Source organism: Euprymna scolopes, chromosome 10 (genome assembly GCF_053919585.1).
Source record: "Euprymna scolopes isolate OS-2025 chromosome 10, ASM5391958v1, whole genome shotgun sequence".
In the NCBI taxonomy this organism is placed as follows: Eukaryota; Metazoa; Mollusca; class Cephalopoda; order Sepiida; family Sepiolidae; genus Euprymna; species Euprymna scolopes.
Window position 1 is genome coordinate 19,614,603 of NC_136491.1, and position 21,762 is coordinate 19,636,364.

The 21,762-nt window shown below is 33.0% G+C and overlaps 1 protein-coding gene across 5 annotated transcripts in view; it reads left to right on the forward strand.

Moving 5' to 3' along the window:
- The window catches only part of LOC145285837 (basic phospholipase A2 RVV-VD-like), a 79,455-nt gene that overhangs the window by 42,314 nt on the left and 15,379 nt on the right, over positions 1-21,762 (forward strand). For all 5 annotated transcript variants that reach the window (XM_080134273.1, XM_080134276.1, XM_080134272.1 and 2 more), the window contains 2 exons: positions 4,462-4,539; positions 13,370-13,514. In XM_080134273.1, coding sequence (XP_079990399.1) covers positions 4,482-4,539; positions 13,370-13,514 — 203 coding nt within the window. In that variant the 5' untranslated portion in view covers positions 4,462-4,481. The remainder of the gene's footprint in view (positions 1-4,461; positions 4,540-13,369; positions 13,515-21,762) is intronic.

Consider the following 21,762-nt stretch of genomic DNA (forward strand, 5'->3'; position numbering starts at 1 on the left):
ATTATTATTTATTAATACGGAATAATAATAATAATAATAATAATAATAATAATAATAATATGATTATTTATTATTATTATTTATTAATACGGCATAATAATAATAATAATAATAATAATAATAATAATAATAATATGATTATTTATTATTATTATTTATTAATACGGCATAATAATAATAATAATAATAATAATAATAATAATATTATTATTATTATTTATTAATACGGCATAATAATAATAATAATAATAATAATAATAATAATAATAATAATAATAATATGATTATTTATTAATACGGCACAATCAGGTTGACACACCGGTTCTTGCCAGATTACCGAAGTTAAGCAACGTTTAGCCTGGTTAGTACCAGATGGTTGGCCATTTGGGAAGGCGAGCCATTGTATGTACTGTGAGGTAAAAATAGCAGGTTGGAAAACTGGCATGGGGTAGCCTTCTCTCGAGGGTACCCGGGTCTCTCTTAAGCCGTGGTAGGCAACCCATCTAGTGACGGTGTCACGATAGAAAAAAACTCTTGATACCCTTGGAGAAGCATCAAGTATTTCCAGCCATTTGAAAAAACATGAGAGATCGCGTGGAATTTGTTCACGTTTCACCTGCGCCTACTGGCATTGGATGAAACCAATAAAACATTCATTATTTATGGGGACGGCTCAACAAGAACTTGTTTATATTGGACTTGAAAGTTTCATGCAAAATGTAAAAAATAAATAAATAAAAAATAAACACATGGAAATTATCAACCTAATTAATGTTCCGGTATGCCTTTGGAAAGGCACAGCTCAATGAATATATTGTTCTCATTCTTGTAAAACTATCAAAATGTATTAGAAATTTGCTTTATCATGGACAGGCATTGGAAATCTGGTTTTTCTTAAAATGACGTCAACAGCGATTAACCAATGAAAACATATTATTTCATTTACTTAGAAGCCCTTCTTTGGGTTGATTTTATGCTAATATTTATTTAATGAAAATTAAAATTGTTGGTTTTATTTTGCCATGCCATGCCTAGTTGATTTGATCGTAAAAATATAACAACTATCCTTTACAAAGAAAGTCACATTAAAAATAGGTTGGATTCATCGGACTACTGTTCTCATCTTGAGTGTGATTTTCACAACGTTTCAATCGATGTAACCTCTGACCTTCTTCAGGTTTATCGTGTCGAACTCGGGAATGCTTCTTTTGAACTTGGGAATTTGGACGAAATTTTAAACGGAACTCTTTAAGAACTAAGAACTGTGTATATGAGATTCCATGTAAATGTGGAAAACAATACAAAAGGGAGACATGTCGTCCAATAAAATATGGTTAGAAGAACATCAAAAAGCCGTAATACGTGAAAAGGTTGGAAAATCGGGTATGGTTGACTATATCTGAAGGGAATAGGAAAACCATCTACCATTATGGGCAGGAGTAAAAATTATACTCAAAGAGAAAAATTATAGAGAAAAAACGGTGGCGTATAAAAAGCAGCATATATGCTGGGAGACAGTCAATTACTAAGTCGACCTAATACAGAATTTAACACAATATGAGGACAGTTAATTATAAATAATAGACAATATAAACAGTAATAAGTAAACAATAATATATATATATATATATATATATATATATATATATATATATATATATATATATATATATATATATATTATAGTATAGTGACTAAATGACAAAAGACTATATTCCAAAATTCAAGATGTCAACCATTTTATAATTTATTCCTTTGATTAAGTTGACATTTACAATTCTTGACAGCATCTGTTTCGTAGTGTAAAATCAATCACATAATTATTATATCAATTAGTGAATCTATTTTGCCCTTAACTCATCAGAAGAAACAGATACTGTCAAGAATTGTAAACGTCAATTGAATTAAAGGAATAAATTAAATGGTCAACATCATGAACTTTGGAATATAGTTTTTTTTATCATTTATTCACTGTTGCTATGTAATTACATTGAGCTTCTTAAATAAGGATTGATATCTATTATAAGGAAATAAAATATATTTCCACAAAAATGTATATAATAGTAAGAACAAAACTGTAAAATAGAAGTTTACAATTAGTTTTTATTATTCGGCAGAATAATCCTAAACTGTTGTGCTAAGTAATCCTCAATCCACAGAATTGCAAAGAATGCTAATTCTTCTAATCGGAGGGAAAAATAATCAGATAGGAATGCTAGATATTAGGTTATTTCATAAGATGAAACTAAAAATTTTATGAGTTTTTTGTCATAAAATATGGAAAATGTAAGAATCTACATATGCAAACAATTCATACGAAGAGTTCTTTCAGAAGTATTTTGAGGAAAAAGTCAATTAGATGTATATTGGTATATATATATATATATATATATATATATATATATATATATATATATATATATATATATATATATATATGTAATATACTGAGTTCGTGTAATTCAGTAAATTTTCATATACCAATAGGTTTTAAGCCAAAAATGGGTGACTTAAGGATTAAGCTACAAAATTATCACATTTCATAATTGAGCATTAATATACTGTGTGTGCAAAATCAAGACTTCAAGACAAGGTGTTGATGGCAACAAAAAGTGTATTTCATTTAACGTTACAATTGTTTCAATGTCTAGTTTGACAATTTCAAGCATTATATCGTTTAAAAGTTTTCAAAAACCAGCAATGAAGAAATGCTGGTTTTTAAAAATTTTCAAACGATATAATGCTTGAAATTGTCGACCTAGACATTGAAACAATTGTAACGTAAAATGAAATACACTTCTTGTTGCCATCAACACCTTGTCTTGAAGTCTTGATTTTGCACACACAGTATATATATATATATATATATATATATATATATATATATATATATATATATATATATATATAGAGAGAGAGAGAGAGAGAGAGAGAGAGAGAGAGCAAAAACTGGTAATTAATAATAACCTGAAGAAGGTGCTCAATACTATTGCAGAGCAAATATATATATATATATATATATATATATATATATATGTATTTATATTTATTACCGTTTAATCTGTTTTAGTTACACATGTTTCTGCTACCGGATCGTATTTGCGATCCAGCAACTTCGTCAGACTTGAACAGAAAATACGATCCAGTAGCAGAAACATATGTAACTAAAACAGATAAAACGGTAATAATAATAATAATAATAATAATAATAATAATAATAATAATATATATATATATATATATATATATATATATATATATATATATATATATATATATATATATGTAGTAACATATGATAATAATAATTAGTATTAAATAGTGCTATTTACACCTACAAATAAAATAGGGTTAAGTCTCCCAAAATTTATACTAGAACTGTCCGCAAGAACCTGTGGTTAAAGTACTTGGAAAAATCAATTGTAAAAGTGATATTCTCCTGAAGGTTGAAGGTTTAATTCTCAGTGTGTGCGATCGTAAAATCTAAGAAGACTTGGTATTACCCTGACTCACAGGAACATCACATCAAATGTTATTGCCAGTAAAATCACTGATTATGATTTTTGTGAAAACTCCTAGTGAATAATAATCATAATAATAATAATAATAATAATAATAATAATGATAATAATAATCATAATAATAATAATAATAATGATAATAATGATAATAATAATAATAATCATAATAATAATAATAATAATAATAATAATAATAATAATAATGATAATAATAATCATAATAATAATAATAATAATGATAATAATGATAATAATAATAATAATAATAATAATAATAGGTTGGTTGTTTTTGTTTTACGGCATATCAACCCTTTTCAGGTTATTTAATGCCGAATCCAAAGATTTTGAAGAAAAATTTTTAATAGAATATTTGTTGTTTTCAAGTCGATTTCTATTTAACCCATAGTTTGGACCCTAACAGGTACTACCACTCCGGGTCAGAGTGGACCTGGGAGCAATGGCAATTAAAGGGTGGCCCCACACTCCCCAAAGCCTGCAAGCTGGGGTCTTACCACTGGATATAGTTTAAGGCCATATCCAGGACCAACAACAACAACAATAATAATAATAATAATAATAATAATAATAATAATAATAATAATAACAGCAATAATAATAATAATAATAATTCTTCAATGAGAAGAAGAATTATTATTATTATAAATATTGATATAATATCTACTAATAAAACAATATAATAGTAGTAGTAGTAGTAGTAGTAGTAGTAGTAGTAAAATTTCAATCCCATCTTCTATGACACATTCCATGTGCCAAGAGTGATCCATATTTTTTTTCCTCTCAATGGCATATCTCGTATTACAAATGTTAATTTTGTTGCAATTCTGTCAAATAGTTTCAGAGCCTATAAATGTATGATGTACAGTCAGTGTTAAAAAAAAATATCCGATTATAATTTAAGTTTCTTTTTTTTTTTTTTCAGATTTCTTAAATCAAGTCAAGATGATAAGCCGTTGGATTGCATTCTCTCTGCTTCTTCTCTCCTACTTTCCTTCACAAAGTAAGCTTACTGTTATTCGATCATGATATCTTTTTTATATTAATTAGAATACACAGTGGTATATTTGGGTCGCACACACACACACACACACACACACACACACACACACACACACACACACACACACACACACACACATATATATATAAGATAAAATATATTATATTTGTTGTGAGACTCATGTTAAAATTGAGTAACAGAAGAAACTTCTACTCCCCATATCGCCATCTTTATTCTTATGTTTTTACTGTTTTGGAATTTTTTGGCAATGAAGATTTTTTTTAATTTGCATTATTTGGATTATTTAGACTACTCTTCTCATATTTATTTGTTTATTTTTTTATTTGTTTGTGGACTGTTATCCTCATCTTTATAGTTGTTGTTGTTTTACCACAAAGAGATTCAACGCCTCCATCCACTGCGCCACAGTGGCGCAGTGGATGGAAGCATACACTGTCTACGGTTTCAGGTGAGCATTGTCTGAAGATATCAGTTTTAATCCTATTCAAAGCAGGCCAGAGGATTAGTTGGGCAAAACTTGGTGAAGCAACAGCAACTATGGAAGGCAGTAATTACTGAGGATACAGTTAAGAGACTCAGCATTCCTATCCCGTCGTGGTTAACCATCTGAAGAAGGCCAGAGGAGTAGTTGGCCGAAACGTAGTGAAACAACAATAACAACTATGAAGATGAGAATAACAGTCCACAATATATATATATATATATATATATATATATATATATATATATATATACAAATTACTTATTTCCAAAGGATTTAAAAAAAAAAAAAATAAATAAATAAATAAAAAATAATAAATAATACTGTTCTCATTGTAGATGTAATTCTCGCATCGTTTCGGTTTGTGTAAGCTCTGATATTTATCAACCGAAATGCTGTGAGAAAAACATGAAGATTAGAACAATACTCCGAATAAATAATCCTAATCTATGTGTTATTCATGTGTGTTATTTATATGATAGTAATAATATATATTAATCATATGGATTAACAGTACGGATTAACAGTATGTATTAATAATAATACGTATTAATAGTAAGTATTAACAGTACGGATTAACAGTATTGATTAATAATACGTATTAATAGTAAGTATTAACAGTACGGATTAACAGTATGTATTAATAATACGTATTAATAGGATGTATTAAAAGTACGGATTAATTACGTATAAAAGTATTGATCAATTGTATGGATTATGTACAGGGTGGCCCACTTAAAAGTAGCCTAGCGGTACTTGTACAGTTTAATCAAGACATTGAAAAATGAAAATATCGAAAAAAGGTTATATTGAACGTATCTGTTTTGGACTGAAGATCTCCGAAAAAAAAATTCATTTAATTTGATCGAGTAGTTTTTATTTTACACCAGAAAAACACGTTTTTATGAAAGCGCGTTGAATTCAACCATTACGAAATTTGTGGAACACGCCAACGGGAGATAACTCCAGTTAAAGCGCCGACACTCCCTCCCCATCTTTATTATTAGCTTTTCTTCCTAAAAATCGAACCTTTTGCTCGGTATCATAACAAATTGTTTTTTCGCTGTAAAATAAAAACTACTTGTAGAAATTAAGTGAAATTTTTTTATCAGAGAACTTCAGACCATAACGAGTACGTACAGTATAACATTTTTTCAATATTTTCATTTTTTAATGTCTTGACTAAACTGTATAAGCGCTAGCCAAACAAAAATGTAATAGAGAGGAGAAACATTCTTTTATTGTTTAAATTACCTGTAGTGTTCTCCGTTGACATCTATGCATTTAGCAACGTTTGAAGATATTACCTGTAGATCTAAATTCTCTGGCGATTCTCCTAATAGGTAGTGGTCTAGATTGTGAGGATTTTTCGCAAAAACTTTTTGTTTTAAAGTCCCCCAAAGACAAAAATCACATGATGACAAGCTTGAGGAACGTGGTAGCCATAACCCTTTCTTTATTGTTCTCTCTTCCGTAAACATGTCATAAACTCGTGTCAGTGATCTGTGAGGCGTGTGGCATGTAGCGCCATCTTGTTGGAAAAAGAAGTGCATTTTGTCTTGTGGTGTCAGTTGGCCGTAAAGAGAAAGATATATTGGGTCACTTTTAAGTGGGCCGCTTAATCTGAAAAAAAAAAAAAAAAAAATTGGAGAAAGATTAGAGATCGGGGTACTTTTAAGTAGGGCACCCTGTATTACTAGTAGGGATTAATAATATGTATTAATCATTTATATATTAATAGAATTAATTTATCTTCAAAGTGTACTTTTATAAATTTTACAAACTAAGGTACAAAAATTTAATACCTTACTTTGTAAAAGTGCACTTTGAAGATATATATATATTTTTTTTTTTCATAAGTTTTGGTTTCGGTTTCGATTCAAGCTGATACACCCAAGTTATATGGATATATTTTTTATTTTTGAAATCACAACTTTTTAATATATAAAATCGATAGAACATTAACTCTGTAATAATAATATATACGAAATCTGCAAGAATCAAAATATCATACTGAAGCATACTTTACGACCGGCTAAGCCGAACGTCCCTGCTAGCTTAAATAAATACTTTTGCAGTTTTAACAAAAGAGCTACAATAATATCAGAGCGTCTCCATTTATGCTGAACATCTGAAGAATGCAAACATCAATATATTACATATGAATGAGTCCCTTATGGATTTTTCACAGGTCCCGCTAGTTTTTTTTACTATTTATGAATATAAAAATAAAAATAAAACGTTTTCTTTGTGTTAAGTGGTGCATTTTAGTTGAATAGAGATAAAAATGAACAGGAATTCAAAGGAGGAAAATAGACACACGTGTTGACTGATGAGAAGAACTCTTTATTAAGGGAAAGAACAAAAAAGGGATTATGGGATATGTACAGGGAAAGGGAGGTAATAGAGATACAAGAGTTATCGGACTTTCAACCCCCCCCCCTGCTTGCTCTTAGAGTGTGAGCGTATTTTTTTTTTTTTTTGGTGTTTATAATAAAAAGAATATGCGTATATATAAGAGCATCATATCGGCAAAAAGACGAATTTAAAGTCCGAATAAAAGTGGTTTGAATTTTTCTAGTTTTGCTCGGGTTGGGGTTTGGTCATGATGTCTGCGAGCATGTCTGTTGTGGGGCAATAGATAATTTTTATGTTGCCGTTGTTCAAAGCATCCCTGATGAAATGATATTTTATGTCTATGTGTTTGCATCTTTGTCGATGCACTGGATCTCTAGAAAGTGCTATAGCGCTTTGACTGTCCTAAAATATCTTAATGGGTGTGTATTCCTTGTACCAGTCGATTTCTTTTAGTAATTTAAAAAAAAAAAATTTTTTTATTACATTTTCACCCCCAACAAGGCACATTGCCACTTTGGTGTAGGGGGCTACTATCAGGGGAAACAACTACTGGGGTACTATGTAGGGATTTGGGCAGCAAGATGTTGGTTCACGTTGCACTTGAACTTCTGCATGTCAGTACAGTTGGGGAAGCAGTGACCTGGAATGGAATTCCAAAGTCTAGCGGTTCTGGGGAAGAAACTACCAGAGTAGAAAGATCTTTTACATCTAGGGATCTCTACAGTGTGGGGGTGGGATTTTGCAGCTTGTCGGATCTGTCGAGGGTGTTCACGTCGTGGGGGCACAAGTGCTTGCAGTTCATCAGAGCATTCACCATTAAAATACTTGTAGAATAGGCAGAGGGATGCAACGTTTCGTCGATGGGACAGAGGCTGAAGCTTAGATGCCAGTTTAGGGCCTATCAGATTTGCGACTCTCTTTTGAACCCTGTCAAGGAGCGAGAGACTAGTAGCCGATGCACCAGCCCAAATATGACAGCAATACTCCATACATGGGCGAATGGTTGCCTTATAGAGGTACAGGGTACTTTCGGGTGTTAGTAGTTTTCTAGCACGGTAGAGAGAGCCCACCTTCCTTGTAGCGGCCCTGGCAATGCCCTCGATGTAATTGTTTCAACTCATGTTTCCTGTGAACGTTAGGCCAAGGAGCTTGAGAGACGTACTCTCAGATAAAGAGTCATTGGCCATTGCTATAGGTGGTAGAGAAGGTTTCTTGTAATTATTGAATGAAACCAGTTTAGTCTTGGCGGCATTGAACGTGACCGGGGTACATATCTTCTTGAGTTGTTTTTGCTAATGCCACATATTCTGCTTTGCATGTGGATAACGCTACCGTGGGTTGTCTTTTCGACTTCCAGGAAATGGGTGGACCGCCTTTTGTTAAGCTGAAACAGTATCCAGATATACTGTGTCTGTCGTATTGGTTTGATGCCCAATACGCATTGCTGTACGTGAATAACTGGAGTTGATCGTTTGATTTTGCATAGCATAGTTGGTGTTGCATAGTACCTTTTATGTACTTCAGTACATGTTTGGCTGCCGTCCAGTGCTGCTCATGCGGTTTTGATAAGTGTTGGGACAATTTGCCGACGATATAGCTTATATCTGGTTTGGTACAGATCATCAGGTAGATTAGGCTGCTGACGACTTCACGGTACTTTCTGGGGTCGATGAGGTCAGAGTCATTTTCGGTTAGATCACACTTTAGTTCACATGGAGTTGCCCTGGGTTTGAAATTGGTCATATCGAACCTTTCCAGTATTTTTGTGACGTACCGTTCCTGGCTCATCAGTATACGACTTTGAGTTATGTCGAAGTCTATTCCTAGGAAATGCCGGAGTTTTCCAAGGTCCTTCATCTGAAATTCGGACATCAACATCTGCTTGGTAGTGTTGATCGAATCATTATTATTGGCTGCAATAATTAAATCATCGACCCATCAAATGATGGAGATTCGTTCCTTGCTGTTGTGTCGCATGTAGACACAATGATCCACTCTATTCTGAATGAAACCATTTTTGGTGCGGTGGTCGTGCAGGGTTTGATTCCAATTTCTGCCCGATTGTTTCAGTCCATATAGGGATTTGTTTAACATACAGACTGGTTTCTCGCCCATTTTCCATCTCACTTCAAATCCCTCTGGTTGCTCCATGTAAATCTCGTGGTCAATTGGGGCATGGAGGTACACCGTTTTGACGTCCATTTTTAAAGTAACTGTGACGCAGTTTCCATTTACGTCTACTAAGTGTATTTCTGCGTCTCCTCTTTTTAATGCAACGCCGCTGGTTTTTGTTCCATCCGTTAACTCCATGTAGTGGTTTTCTGGCTGGAATGTTTGGTCGAAATTTTTAAATTTCTTCTCATCTCTAATGATGCGAGAAGTGGCACCAGCGTCAACAAGCAAACCCGTGGGTGACGTCATCTTCCGCACGTGGTAGTCCTCCATTTTGAATGTGAATGTATATTCTTCTTCAATGTCCACTGCCTTTTTCATAGTGTCCCTACGTTTGTAGTGGCAAGACTCTCTTTTATGAGTGGTGGCTTTGCAGTAGTTGCACCACATTTTTCGTTTGTTGTTGGCAGTCTGTAGATATATGTCCTTTTCCGCCGCACATGTAGCATGTAGTGTCTCGCTCATCGCGGTCGTTGTTACTTACAGCAGTTCTCGAAAAGGAGGAAATTAGTTTCATCACGTCATCGCTGCTAGACTCGTTTTTGTGCTTCAGAGTCTCTTCAAAGTTGTGAAGCTCGGTTTTAAATACCGAGAACATTAGTTCTTTGTTGCTGTGAGTCACATATATAGAAAATGGGTCGAACTGGCTAGGTAATCCCTTTAATATCATCACGATGATTAAAGCAGCGTCTACTGCCTGTCCGGCATTTCTGAGGGCTGTTAGAACGGTTTCTGTTCTTATAACGTAGTCGGTGACACTTTCATCGCTATTCTTTTTGAGAGACGTTAGTTGGGTGTATAAAGAAATGACTCTAGGCTTCCCTTTTCCTGCGTAATGTTCGTGTAATATTTTTAGAGCTTTTCTTCCATTGTCTGCAGCTTCTCTCATTATCAGGGATAAGCTTTTATCGTCTAGAAACTATACCAGTTCGGCATACGCTTCCTCATTTCTTTCATCGTCGTGTTCATTTGTAGAGTTTACGCTTAAGATGGCGTCTTTTAGACCGAGCGTACGTAAATGGCCTACGAATTTTACTTCTCAAATTTCGTATTTGGCTTCATCTCCGTCGGAAGATAATCTGCTCCATCTGTTTCCATTATCTTTCTGGGCTCATAACCTGTTGAGTGGTGCATTTTAGTGGAATAGAGATAAAAATGAACAGGAATTCAAAGGAGGAAAATAGACACACGTGTTGACTGATGAGAACTCTTTATTAAGGAAAAGAACAAAAAAGGGATTATGGGATATGCACAGGGAAAGGGAGGTAATAGAGATACAAGAGTTATTGGACTTTCAACACTTTGCTGTTTTTATTTATTTATTTATGGTACTTGTACAGTTTAGTAAAGACATTAAAAAATGAAAATACCGAAAAAAAGTTTAAATTGTATGTATCCGTTATAGAATGAAGTTCTCCAAAAAAAAAAAAAATTTCACTTAATTTCATCAAGTAGTTTTTTTTTTTTACAGCAGAAAAACACGTTTTTATGAGAGCGCGTTGAAGGTGGCCATCTTGGATTAAAAAAAAATTGTTTGAATTTTAGAAATAACAAAGGGAGATAACTCCAGTTAAAGCGCTGATACCCTTCCCATTCTCTAATACTAGCTTTTCTTCCTACAAATCGAACATTTTGCTCGGTATCATAACAAATTGTTTTTTCGTGTAAAAAAAAACAAAAAACTACTTGATGAAATTAAGTGAAATTTTTTTTCAGAGAACTTCGTTCCATAACGGATACATACAATTTAAACTTTTTTCGATATTTTTATTTTTTAATGTCTTGACTAAACTGTACAAGTACCTTATTTATTTTTTTTATTTTTGATGTAGTGCGCAAACGTGAACCCCACGATATTACTGCAAAGCAAAATTAGAATATCACTTTTAAAGTTTTTTAAACTGACATGAGGGTCAGCTAAGTAAATCCTGAATTATGAATTAAAATGTTGTAAATGTTGAAAGCTTTTTACATCGAATAATTTTATAAATGTAGATTAAATCAACATTAGCATATTAACCATTATTTATAGTATCGTAACATCATAACAATTTTATTGAGTTAATAATTTAATCACAAAACGATACTGTAAAAAGTAAATTTAACTTTTAAAATCCTGTTTTTTTTTAATTGGCTAAAAATAAAGTATAAAAAATGTTAGTTAATAAAAATGAGGTGAACCTGAATTAACATGTTTTTTTTTTTATTCTGAACAATAAAAACATCAAATAAACAAAAGCAACAAGACCCCAAGTTGGGAATCTCATTTCCAGTTTTTTAGCATTGACTCTCACATGTGTAATTCAGCGGTGTAAATTATTTGACAGACAACGATTATAAAAAACTATTTATTTTTATATAAAACACATTATTAGACCAAAGGCTGAAATTAAATCAGAAAAAATTCATTTTTATTATTTTTTCATCATTTTTATTAGACGACTAAAGGTATGGCATTCGAGGTCACCGTATTGCTTTTAAAATTTGGCTATTCTAAAGTTTGACAGATTTGCCTTTTCAAGGCCAAATTTGGCCTTTTTTACGTTCTGTCAGTCTAAAAAAATATGGCGGCCAAAGACATGGTTCCATTAAAGAGCATAAAAAGGCCAAATTTGGCCTTTAGAGGCCAATCTGTTAAACCTTAGAAAGGCTAAGTTTTAAAAGCACTATGGCGGCCTCAAATGTTGTACATTTAGTCTAATAAAAAAATGATGAAAAAATAATAAAAATGAATTTTTTTCTGGTTTTATTGTAGCCTTTAATAATGTGTTTTATGTAAAAATAAATAGTTTTTTTATAATATTTTGTAAGTCAAATAATTTACGCTGCTAAACTACACATTTTCCGAACTTTTCTTTTATTGATAAATTATTTTTTAAAAAGGTAAATATTCCAGAGTTAATTTAGAACTTAGACAGCGGACAATTTTTTTGGCCTTTCTGGTCGCTGTCTGACGTGCATATCCTTCAAATTAATTAATGTTTGTATATTTTTTTTGGTTTAAAATTCTTCAAACATTAATGGCAAACAGAAATTTTCATATTTTAAAGATTTTTAAAATCACTAGCCTCTAGATCCAAAATTTACCTGCTATATTCCAAACGAAATCTTCAGATTTAGTGAGAAAATCATTATATTGACAACATTGTTTACCGAGCATTCATTTTTATGACGTTACTAGCCTGGGTTCCCAGCGTTGTCCGGGTGTTGGAAATGTGTGTTGAGCAAAAAAAAAAAAAAAGTGGTAGTAGCCAGGCAGGTTCAAACCCGTACCATGAAGAAGGAAAAGAACGTGAAAAAAAAAAAAAAAAAAAAAAAAAAAACGTAACGTCTTTGCTATTTCACCCATCACCAAACCGGAAGTGACGTAGGTTTAAATTAAGGCTAGTCAATCGAAAAGAGGGGATGATTTTCGAAAATATCGGCGAAATAAGCGACCCCTCCATGTAGAAAAGTGTCCAGTTGAGCATGAAGAAATTAATGTTTTTAGCCAATTTTTCGATATTTGTTGTCCGAAGGGTCGAGCTTCAAAACGATATCAATCTCGCAAAGTTGCTTTTACTCTGCAGCTTGGTATTCAACCTCCAGGACACCATCAATCAACGTGGGAAAGAAGAGAATTTAAAGTCCACCACCACCGTCCTCCTTGACTTTAACTTTTGCACTTTGAACTCTTTGAAATAATAAATTTCTATGCTATATTTTTGTTTGTTTTGTTTGAGCGCTTTCATTCTCGCACTACTCCAGGTGATTTTTGTTTTAGTTTAAAATATTGAAACAAGATATTGTATTTAACAGGTGGGCATTACATCAAAAAGAGAAGTATTATGCAGTTTGGCGAAATGATTGAAAATTACACAGGTAAGAAAGCAATGGCCTTTAATGGATATGGAAGATATTGTGGCTTTGGAGGTTCTGGCGTACCTGTTGATGCTATCGACGAGTAAGTAGACCTTCTTCTTTTTTTTTTAAATTTTAATGCTAAAATGTTACAGAAATGTTACAACATTTTCTTTTATAAACTTGTGCTTATAAAAATAGTGTGAAATCTTATCTTGTGAAAGACGAAGTTGAAAAAAAAAAATGTTTTATGAATATATATGGAAGTGGATTTGTTGGAATATTGCGTGTGTATAACCTCCCTTATACACGATTCTGCATGTCTCCTTCATGGATATTCGCATGAGAACATGTAGACATTAACGTTAGGCGACCCCCCCCTCCTGCACACACATACACAAACACGGTTATTAAAGACCATTGTGCCATCAGCAATAACCATGTTCCAGTGGCGAGCTGATTGCTGTTAAGATCAGGGTTAAAGATGGTTTCAGAGAAAAGTATATCACATAAAGAAGTTCCAGTGGTGAACGCGTTGTTTCTTTTAATATAATCAATCTTTCCCTTCTTTTTTCTTCTTGTCTTTAATCTTGCAAGTTATGTGCTATCAAGTTTTGTCTTCATGGATTTCGAAACTGTTACTATATAGTAATTGCTTGCATCGAATCGTATCTGTGATTTTTTCCTGCCCCCCCCCCCTTTTTTAACATTTTTTGTCAACATTCTTTTTTTTTTTGTATGTTTGATGGCACGATGATACATGAAATTCTTTATTGGTTTCAATCAGGTTTCAAATCAAACACTGCAATCACTTTTCAATACATAATTTTCTTCTTCTTCTTCTTCTTCTTCTTCTTCTTCATCATCATCATCATCATCATCATCATCATCATCATCTTTAGATGCATGTATCAACAGAACAGGTTAAAATTAATTTTATCGTCTGTCTAGTTCGTTATTAAAAATCTTTTTGTTTTATAAAAGGTAAGTCTTATATTGTTTTTTATCCATTTTTTTTTTGTTATTGTACATCTTATTTATTCATAAATTTCTGCATGAATGATCTTCCATAGAAATTGACCCAGACTATATAAAACACACGAAATGATGACGTCACTCGTTAATGCATACAATGATGACGTTCTATACATCGGTTTGGAGATGCCTATAACTCAGTCATGTTAAAAACAAAGCAAAACGCACACTTTGTTAAGGAAAATAAATAAAATAAAAATAAAAATGGCAATAATTACACGCTATTTACTTTCTCTGGAACTCTTCCATTTTTTTTTTTTTTTTTTTTAGCCAAACATGTTTTTTTTTTTGCTAATTTTCATCAAGAAATATTTTCTTTAATAATAATTTTTTCTACCTTATCGTTTTTCGTCATTTTTGGATATAGATATTATTGTAACATGACAATTAAGTAGAGATCATTATTTGCCTTGAAATTCAATGTTAAAACTTTCGGATTTCGACAGGAGAGCGGAGCAAGCACATACTTTAGTCGATAGAATAAACCAAGGGAAATAACTCGAATATCCCTTGTAAATGGCAATCGCTTGTGTGTTTGTTCTTTGCCAATTAATTGAATGAATGAATCTGTCTAAGGGAGATAACTCTGATAATTCTGTCATTACATTCTCAATTTGGCTCTGTTGTTCGGTGTACGGCTACTTTTAGCAATTTTTTTGATCGTCCTCCTCCATTTCCATGTAGAGGGCCAGCGCATTGCCTTCCAGGTATAAAGGTAGCAGACTCGCTACGTCATCCACCTGCTGAAGTTGTGCAACAAGTCTCACTTTTTCAGCCACGCTGCAACGTCTCCCTCGCCAGAGAATGGCTTGATAATATCACTGCTTATCCACACCTTCGCCATATTCGGGCCGAAATAGCTTGAAACAAAAATGTAGTAGGCAAAAAAAAAAAAAAATGTTCTGTCAGCAACAGTACAACTTCAAAATAGTCAATATCGCCCACCTCCAGAAGAGAGGGAATTCCTGTCCGTGATAACCGTGGTAAAAGAAGACACACTCCAATCGCCAGAAACACCCACACACACAATTTGCAGGACACTGCCGACTCGTCTCTAGCCTCCTGCTTTTATAGTGGCCGGGAATTATCCATTTGCATGATCACATGAGAAAGAAACGTGATTTTCCGAGAGTTGCATGGGGTAAACGCTAATAAAAACCCCTGGATGCCTTCTTGGAATTCTCTTTTCCCCCCAACTGGTGACACAACAGACGTACCCGAGGTAAGCTCTTTTTCCCCTCATTTTAGTTGTTGCTACTTCTGCTACAATCATATTTTTCCAAAATTTTCTGTGTATGTTTATTTAGCAGTTTTGTATGGTGCTGAACTCAAATTTTAATATGTTAAGGCCTTGAAGACTTTGGGGGCTAAATGAGGGGATGGGGGCAAATGATGGATGGTCATTTTTTTTTTTTTTTTTTTTTGCATGGTGCAGAACTCATATTTACATATATTAAGGCCCAAAACTGCACCGTTTGTTTATTTTCACCAGGATTTGACATCCCCTGGGGTGCTTTTGGGGCTAAATGGGGAGGGGGGCAAATGCTGAACTTAGTCATTTTTTTTATGCCTTGTTTACTGTACACTCACGGAGGACCATGCTTCACTTGTTTGTTTTTTTTGTTTTTGCATTTCATGCTGAATTTTCTAATGATCTAATGATTATTTGAATTATGTTTAACAATGTTGCAATTTAATGGGTGGCCATCCATCCATCCATCCATCCATTCATCCGTCCATTCATCCATCCATTCATCCATCCATCCACCCATCCATAGCCCTTGAGCCCCTGGAGAGGTATAGGCCATCTATAACTTTGTAGATGCTTTTGTAGCGATGAGTTATTTGTACAGGGTGAGGGTGCTGGCGCCACGCCCAACCTTCCCAGAAGGTACATACAGTGCCTAGCATTCCCAAATTATCACCCATCTGGTACTTGCCAGGCTCAATGTTGCTTAACTTCGGTGATCTGGCAAGAACCCATGTGTCAACGTGAATATGCTGTACCAATTTAATGGGTGTACTTTCAGATATTTCTGAAAATTTGCAGTTTTTGCCAATCCAGGAGTGAATTTTCAGTACTTCTGCAATTTATGGTTCCTGTTATTTTTAAATACAACTTACAAGTTAAATTCAATTTTTGCAGTATCTTTTGTTTATCAAATTGTTAGGTGAAAGTTCAGAACAGTTAATTAAGCACTCTCCCATTCCCATGTTAAGAAACGGTTTCTAAATAATAACATTATTTCAGCACGGTCTGCAAACTGCAGAAGTACAGAATTTTCAATCGATATAGAGGAAAAAATGGCTTACCTTCTAAGTCTGAATTTTGAAAAAAAAAAAAAAAAATGAACGAAATTGTAGATACTAGCAAAACTATGCAAGCAAAGGGCATATAATTTTGTTATCACTAAAAATAAAAAGAAGATGGTAATCTATAAGAGGATAGTGTCAATACTAGGGAACCGATATGACATTACCCCTTACCCTGAAAAGGAAGCAATAATACCCGTGAGAATTGTATCATGACGAAATAACATACGAGGTGCCTTCAATAAGTTTCCAGACTTTTTTGTGCAGGCATTTAAAATTGTCATAGACGCTTGAAAAATCAATATGTCATTGCTATACATCTTAGGAGATGACTGAATAATTTTTATGATTTCAGGTTCAAATGAACAGCTACAACAGGAATTGGAATACATCCTACTAAAGCCTGATTGTCACAGCTGGTGAATTTCAAAAAATGCAATCTGGACGTGACGACATTTTAGAAGAACGATATGCAATAAAATTCTGTTTTAAATTTGGAAAAAATGCCATAGAAACGTATTGAATGCTTCAGACTGCTTTTGGACCATCTTGCGTGAATCAAGCATCAGCTTTTGAGTTGCATAAAAGATTCAAGAAAGGCAGGAAGTTTGTGAGGGATGATGAGAATCGTGAAAGGAATAAGGAAGTCAGAACATCAGAGTTGATTGGCCAAATAAAGAATTTCATGGATAAGGACTACCGTGTGTCTATAGAGACAATAAGTGCATAGTTTGATGTTAGTGTGGAAACTGAAGATGTGGAAGATTTGTGCAAAGTTTGTCCCAATGATGCTCAGAGAAGATCAGAAAGAAAGACGTTGTCATGACAGCAAGATGGGCATTAAGACAGTCCCCCCCCTCCCTATAGTCCAGACCTTGTTCCCTGTGACTTTTGATTATTCCCTAAGCTCAATGAAAACCTTAGAGGTTGTTGTTATGAGGCAATTGAGGAGATGAAAGAGGCTGTGATGAGGGTTATCGACAGACTCACACCAGAGGACTTCCATGGAGCCTTCCAGATGTTGTTGGAACGGTACAACAAGTGCATTGCAGCCGGAGGAGATTACTTCAAAGGGGACTAGAGTTTCATGTGTGTACTATCAATAAAAGTGCCCATACGAAAAAAGTCTGGAAACTTATTGAAGGCACCTCATATACTACACTAATTCCACTCCATCAACACTCCATCATTAAATTATCCTTGCAGGATAATTTAATGACTGTAAAACACATATTACATAATCCTAACTTTTTAATTGAACATTGAAAAAATAGTGCATTAATCTGAAATGATACAATAAAATGAATTGAGCCATAAGAGATAGTAATAGTTTTGGTTTCAGACAAACGGATACAAAATCTCCATTAGTAATCGAACTAATAATATGGTTTCGGCTTCAAACAGTTTTTTTTTGTACTAACAAATCACCGTTTATCCAGGCCCACAGGCAACTCAAGGATAAGGGTTAATACCAAATATATTTTATTAATCAGCATATTAGTATGATTTCGACTTCAAACAGACAGATACCAAATCTCCATTATCAATAAGTGTAAAAAGAGTTACATTTCATAGACAAATCAAAGATTTCGTCCAACATTTGGTTCAGTCAATTTTTCTGCATCTTCGTGATATTTTTGAGCCGATTCTTTCGTCTCTATATTATCAAGAATGTGTTTTATTTCCCTTCAGAAATTTAAATTCATTACTTTTTCGTCTTTTTTAAAATCATCCCCCACCCCCGCAAACCTCCTTTTCTCTCCGTCTTTTCTTTTGTCTTTCTATTGTTAATTAAAATTTGGTAAATATTGATATTTCTATTAATTATCCTATAGAATATCTTAATTAATATTTCGATCTTTCTCCGTTGAGGCCGTCGTCGTCGTCGTCGTCGTCGTCGTCGTCGTCGTCGTCGTCGTCGTCGTCGTCGTCGTCGTCATCATCATCATCATCATCATCATCATCATCATCATCATCATCATCATCATAATAATAATAAATACTATGACAAGGCTGAGTGCCACTCAAATTCCAGTATAAACCAATGGCCACTACCAGCGAGAAATCAATGGCAAGAGGCTGTTGCGATGATGCAAATTCATTTGCAAATGCTACCGAAGGAGGTGGAAAGAGCTGGACGTTTGGGGAGACTTGTTGTCACTCAGTTTCCAGAGAACACCACAGGTTTCCAATCAGATCGTTTGTTGACTTGTGTGAAAGCTCCATGTGAGCCAATAATAATAATAATCTATATATTAATAGGATAGCGTGTGTGTTATTTATTTTGTGTGTCACATTTACATCCAAGTAACTGTCGTTTAATTGTTATGGACTTCCATTTCTTGTAATAATTAATTTTACCACGGATTCTTCATACATTTTGGTTTCAGTTTCGATTATAGCTGATGACCCTCCATTAGTCTATTTTTTGTATAAATAATTTTATCAAGAATTCTTCATAAATTTTGGTTTTGGTTTCGATTATAACTGAAGGAACTCAAATGATATATATATATATATATTTTGTTAACAAGTTTGGGTTTCGGTTTCGATTCAAATTGATGCACCCAAGTCATATGAATATATTTTTTTTATTTTTGAAATCGCAATTTTATAATATATAAAAATCGATAGAACATTAATTCTATAATAATATATATGAAATCTGCAAGACCGAAAATATCATATTTAAGCGTACTTAACCGGGCTATGCTGGGCATCCCTGCTAGCTTAGATAAATACTTTTGCATTTTTAACAAACAAGCTACAATAATATCAGAGCGTTTCCATTTACACTGAACATCTACAGAATGCTAACATCAATATATAGGGTGTCCCAATAAAATGTATACACTCTTTAAATTATCTCAACTTGCTACATGAATACGCTATGTCACGTTCCCAAGAGATGTTTAGAAATAAAGAATGACAGTTCCAACGGGATGGAGCACTTCCCCACTGTTACATATGGAGTAAACACGAGTTATCTTCCTTTCACTTAGTAACTGCCACCGTCACTCTTGACTGCAACCTCCCACTACCGTTGAGTGACACTCTTTTTAGTAGTAAACTGCTTTGTTTCTATTCAGTGTAAATAAATTCCTCGTTACAATACCACGTGCGTTTTGTCTCTTCAATGAATGTTTCAGTAACAAATTACTAACATGATTCTAACTAATATTCACCTGTATCAACACATAATATATAACCCACTATCATCATGATGTGAAAGCATATATTGATAGTCACCTACGAAACAAATAGTTAGAATGAAGAGGAATTATCGAGTACTGTCCACACACACCGAATTTGAGCCCCCTTGGATTTTTCTCTTTTTGGGGGGGCGATGTGGGGGGAATGTTAAACACAGGGTTCACACCACAAAACGAGCTACAATGCATGAGTTGAAAGCAACTATTGAAAGAAGATGTGTCAACACACCAATTGAACTGATTAAGAACGTTTTTGATCCAATCAGTGAGAGTTGTCAGCTGTTCATGGACCACAATGGCCAATAATTGTAACACTTTCGATAATTAACCGGTTTCTATATTTGTTCACAGTATTTTGATGTATGAAAATTTTCTTTCTTATAATAAATGTTGGTTTTATGGTCATTTAAAGAGTGTATACATTTTATTGCGACAACCTGTATTACATATGAATGAGTCCCTGTGCAATTTCCACAAGTCCCATTAATAATAATAATAATAATAATAATAATAATAATAATAATAATTTATAAACATTCATATCAAATTGGTCGAAAATAGAAAATAGTATGATCGTCCTTATTATTACCCTATTAAAAATATAGGGTTATGTCCAAAAATTCAGTATGCAAAGTTAAGACGCCGGAAGTGGACTTAGTTTACCTAAATATGGAATGAAAGTCAGTAAACATGAAACGAAATACGAAACCATGCGGAAATAATTTATTTCAAAAAGTCATTTTAGTTTTAACACTTTTTGTGCTATCATGAAACAATAAAAAATAATAAACTTATTTTTTCTGTAAATTATTTTTTTTGTTGTTTGAACGTTTTTTGTTATCACGAAAAAAAAATTAATGAGAATATTTTTGATTTACATTTCTACAAATGCTGTCTTTTGGAAATAATATATCTATGTCTTTCAGAAGTTTTATCACAGAATGTTGTCATAAATAATGTATGAGAGATTTTTTTTATTAAGACTTCTTGTGTTATCACAAAAAATTATTTTAAACATTTGTATAAAAAATTTTCTTAAAATGAATCAACGGAACTTTGTCATAAATAATGTATGAAAGTTTTTTTATTAATTGTTATGTTTGCAAATAACGTATAAGGCAATACAAATGAAGACTCAACAAACAAAAGTAGATCAATAAGAAGTGTATTAGGAAAAGTATATTTACAATATATTTACATAATGGTTGTCCGGTAAAAGAGTCTTGGCTGGAGAACATATCTGCTCTCGGCTCGGCCTTCGGTGGCTTCTGGTTAACACACACTCAGACTAACCGAGTCTTGTTATTTATGTGTAATATTATCCACATATGTAAATGAGTGGGTGCCACCACAACATTAATACTTCTTGTGTTATATAAAAAAACTTATTTTAAGCATTTGTATATAAAAACAGTTTCTTAAAATGAATTTCTGAATAAATGGAAACGGTACGGATATTTTAAATATTTAGAAAATTATTTATAGAAATATAAACACTGAAAGTTCAAATTACTTTTTTGAAATAAAATATTTCCATATGAATATACTTTAAACATTAAAAAAAATATATTTATAGAAATGTAAAAAATAAAAGTTTTTTTTTATTTTTTATTTTTTTACTTCATGATAAAACAGGAAGTCGTTCCATATGGTTTCGTTTTTCATTCCATGTTTAGTGACTTTTTTTTTTTTTTTTTTTTTTTTACACAGGCATCACCACATTATCAAGGCCCAGAGGCCACTCAAGGATAAGGGTTAAAGAGTGTACAGTAGAAATTGTTCAATATAGTA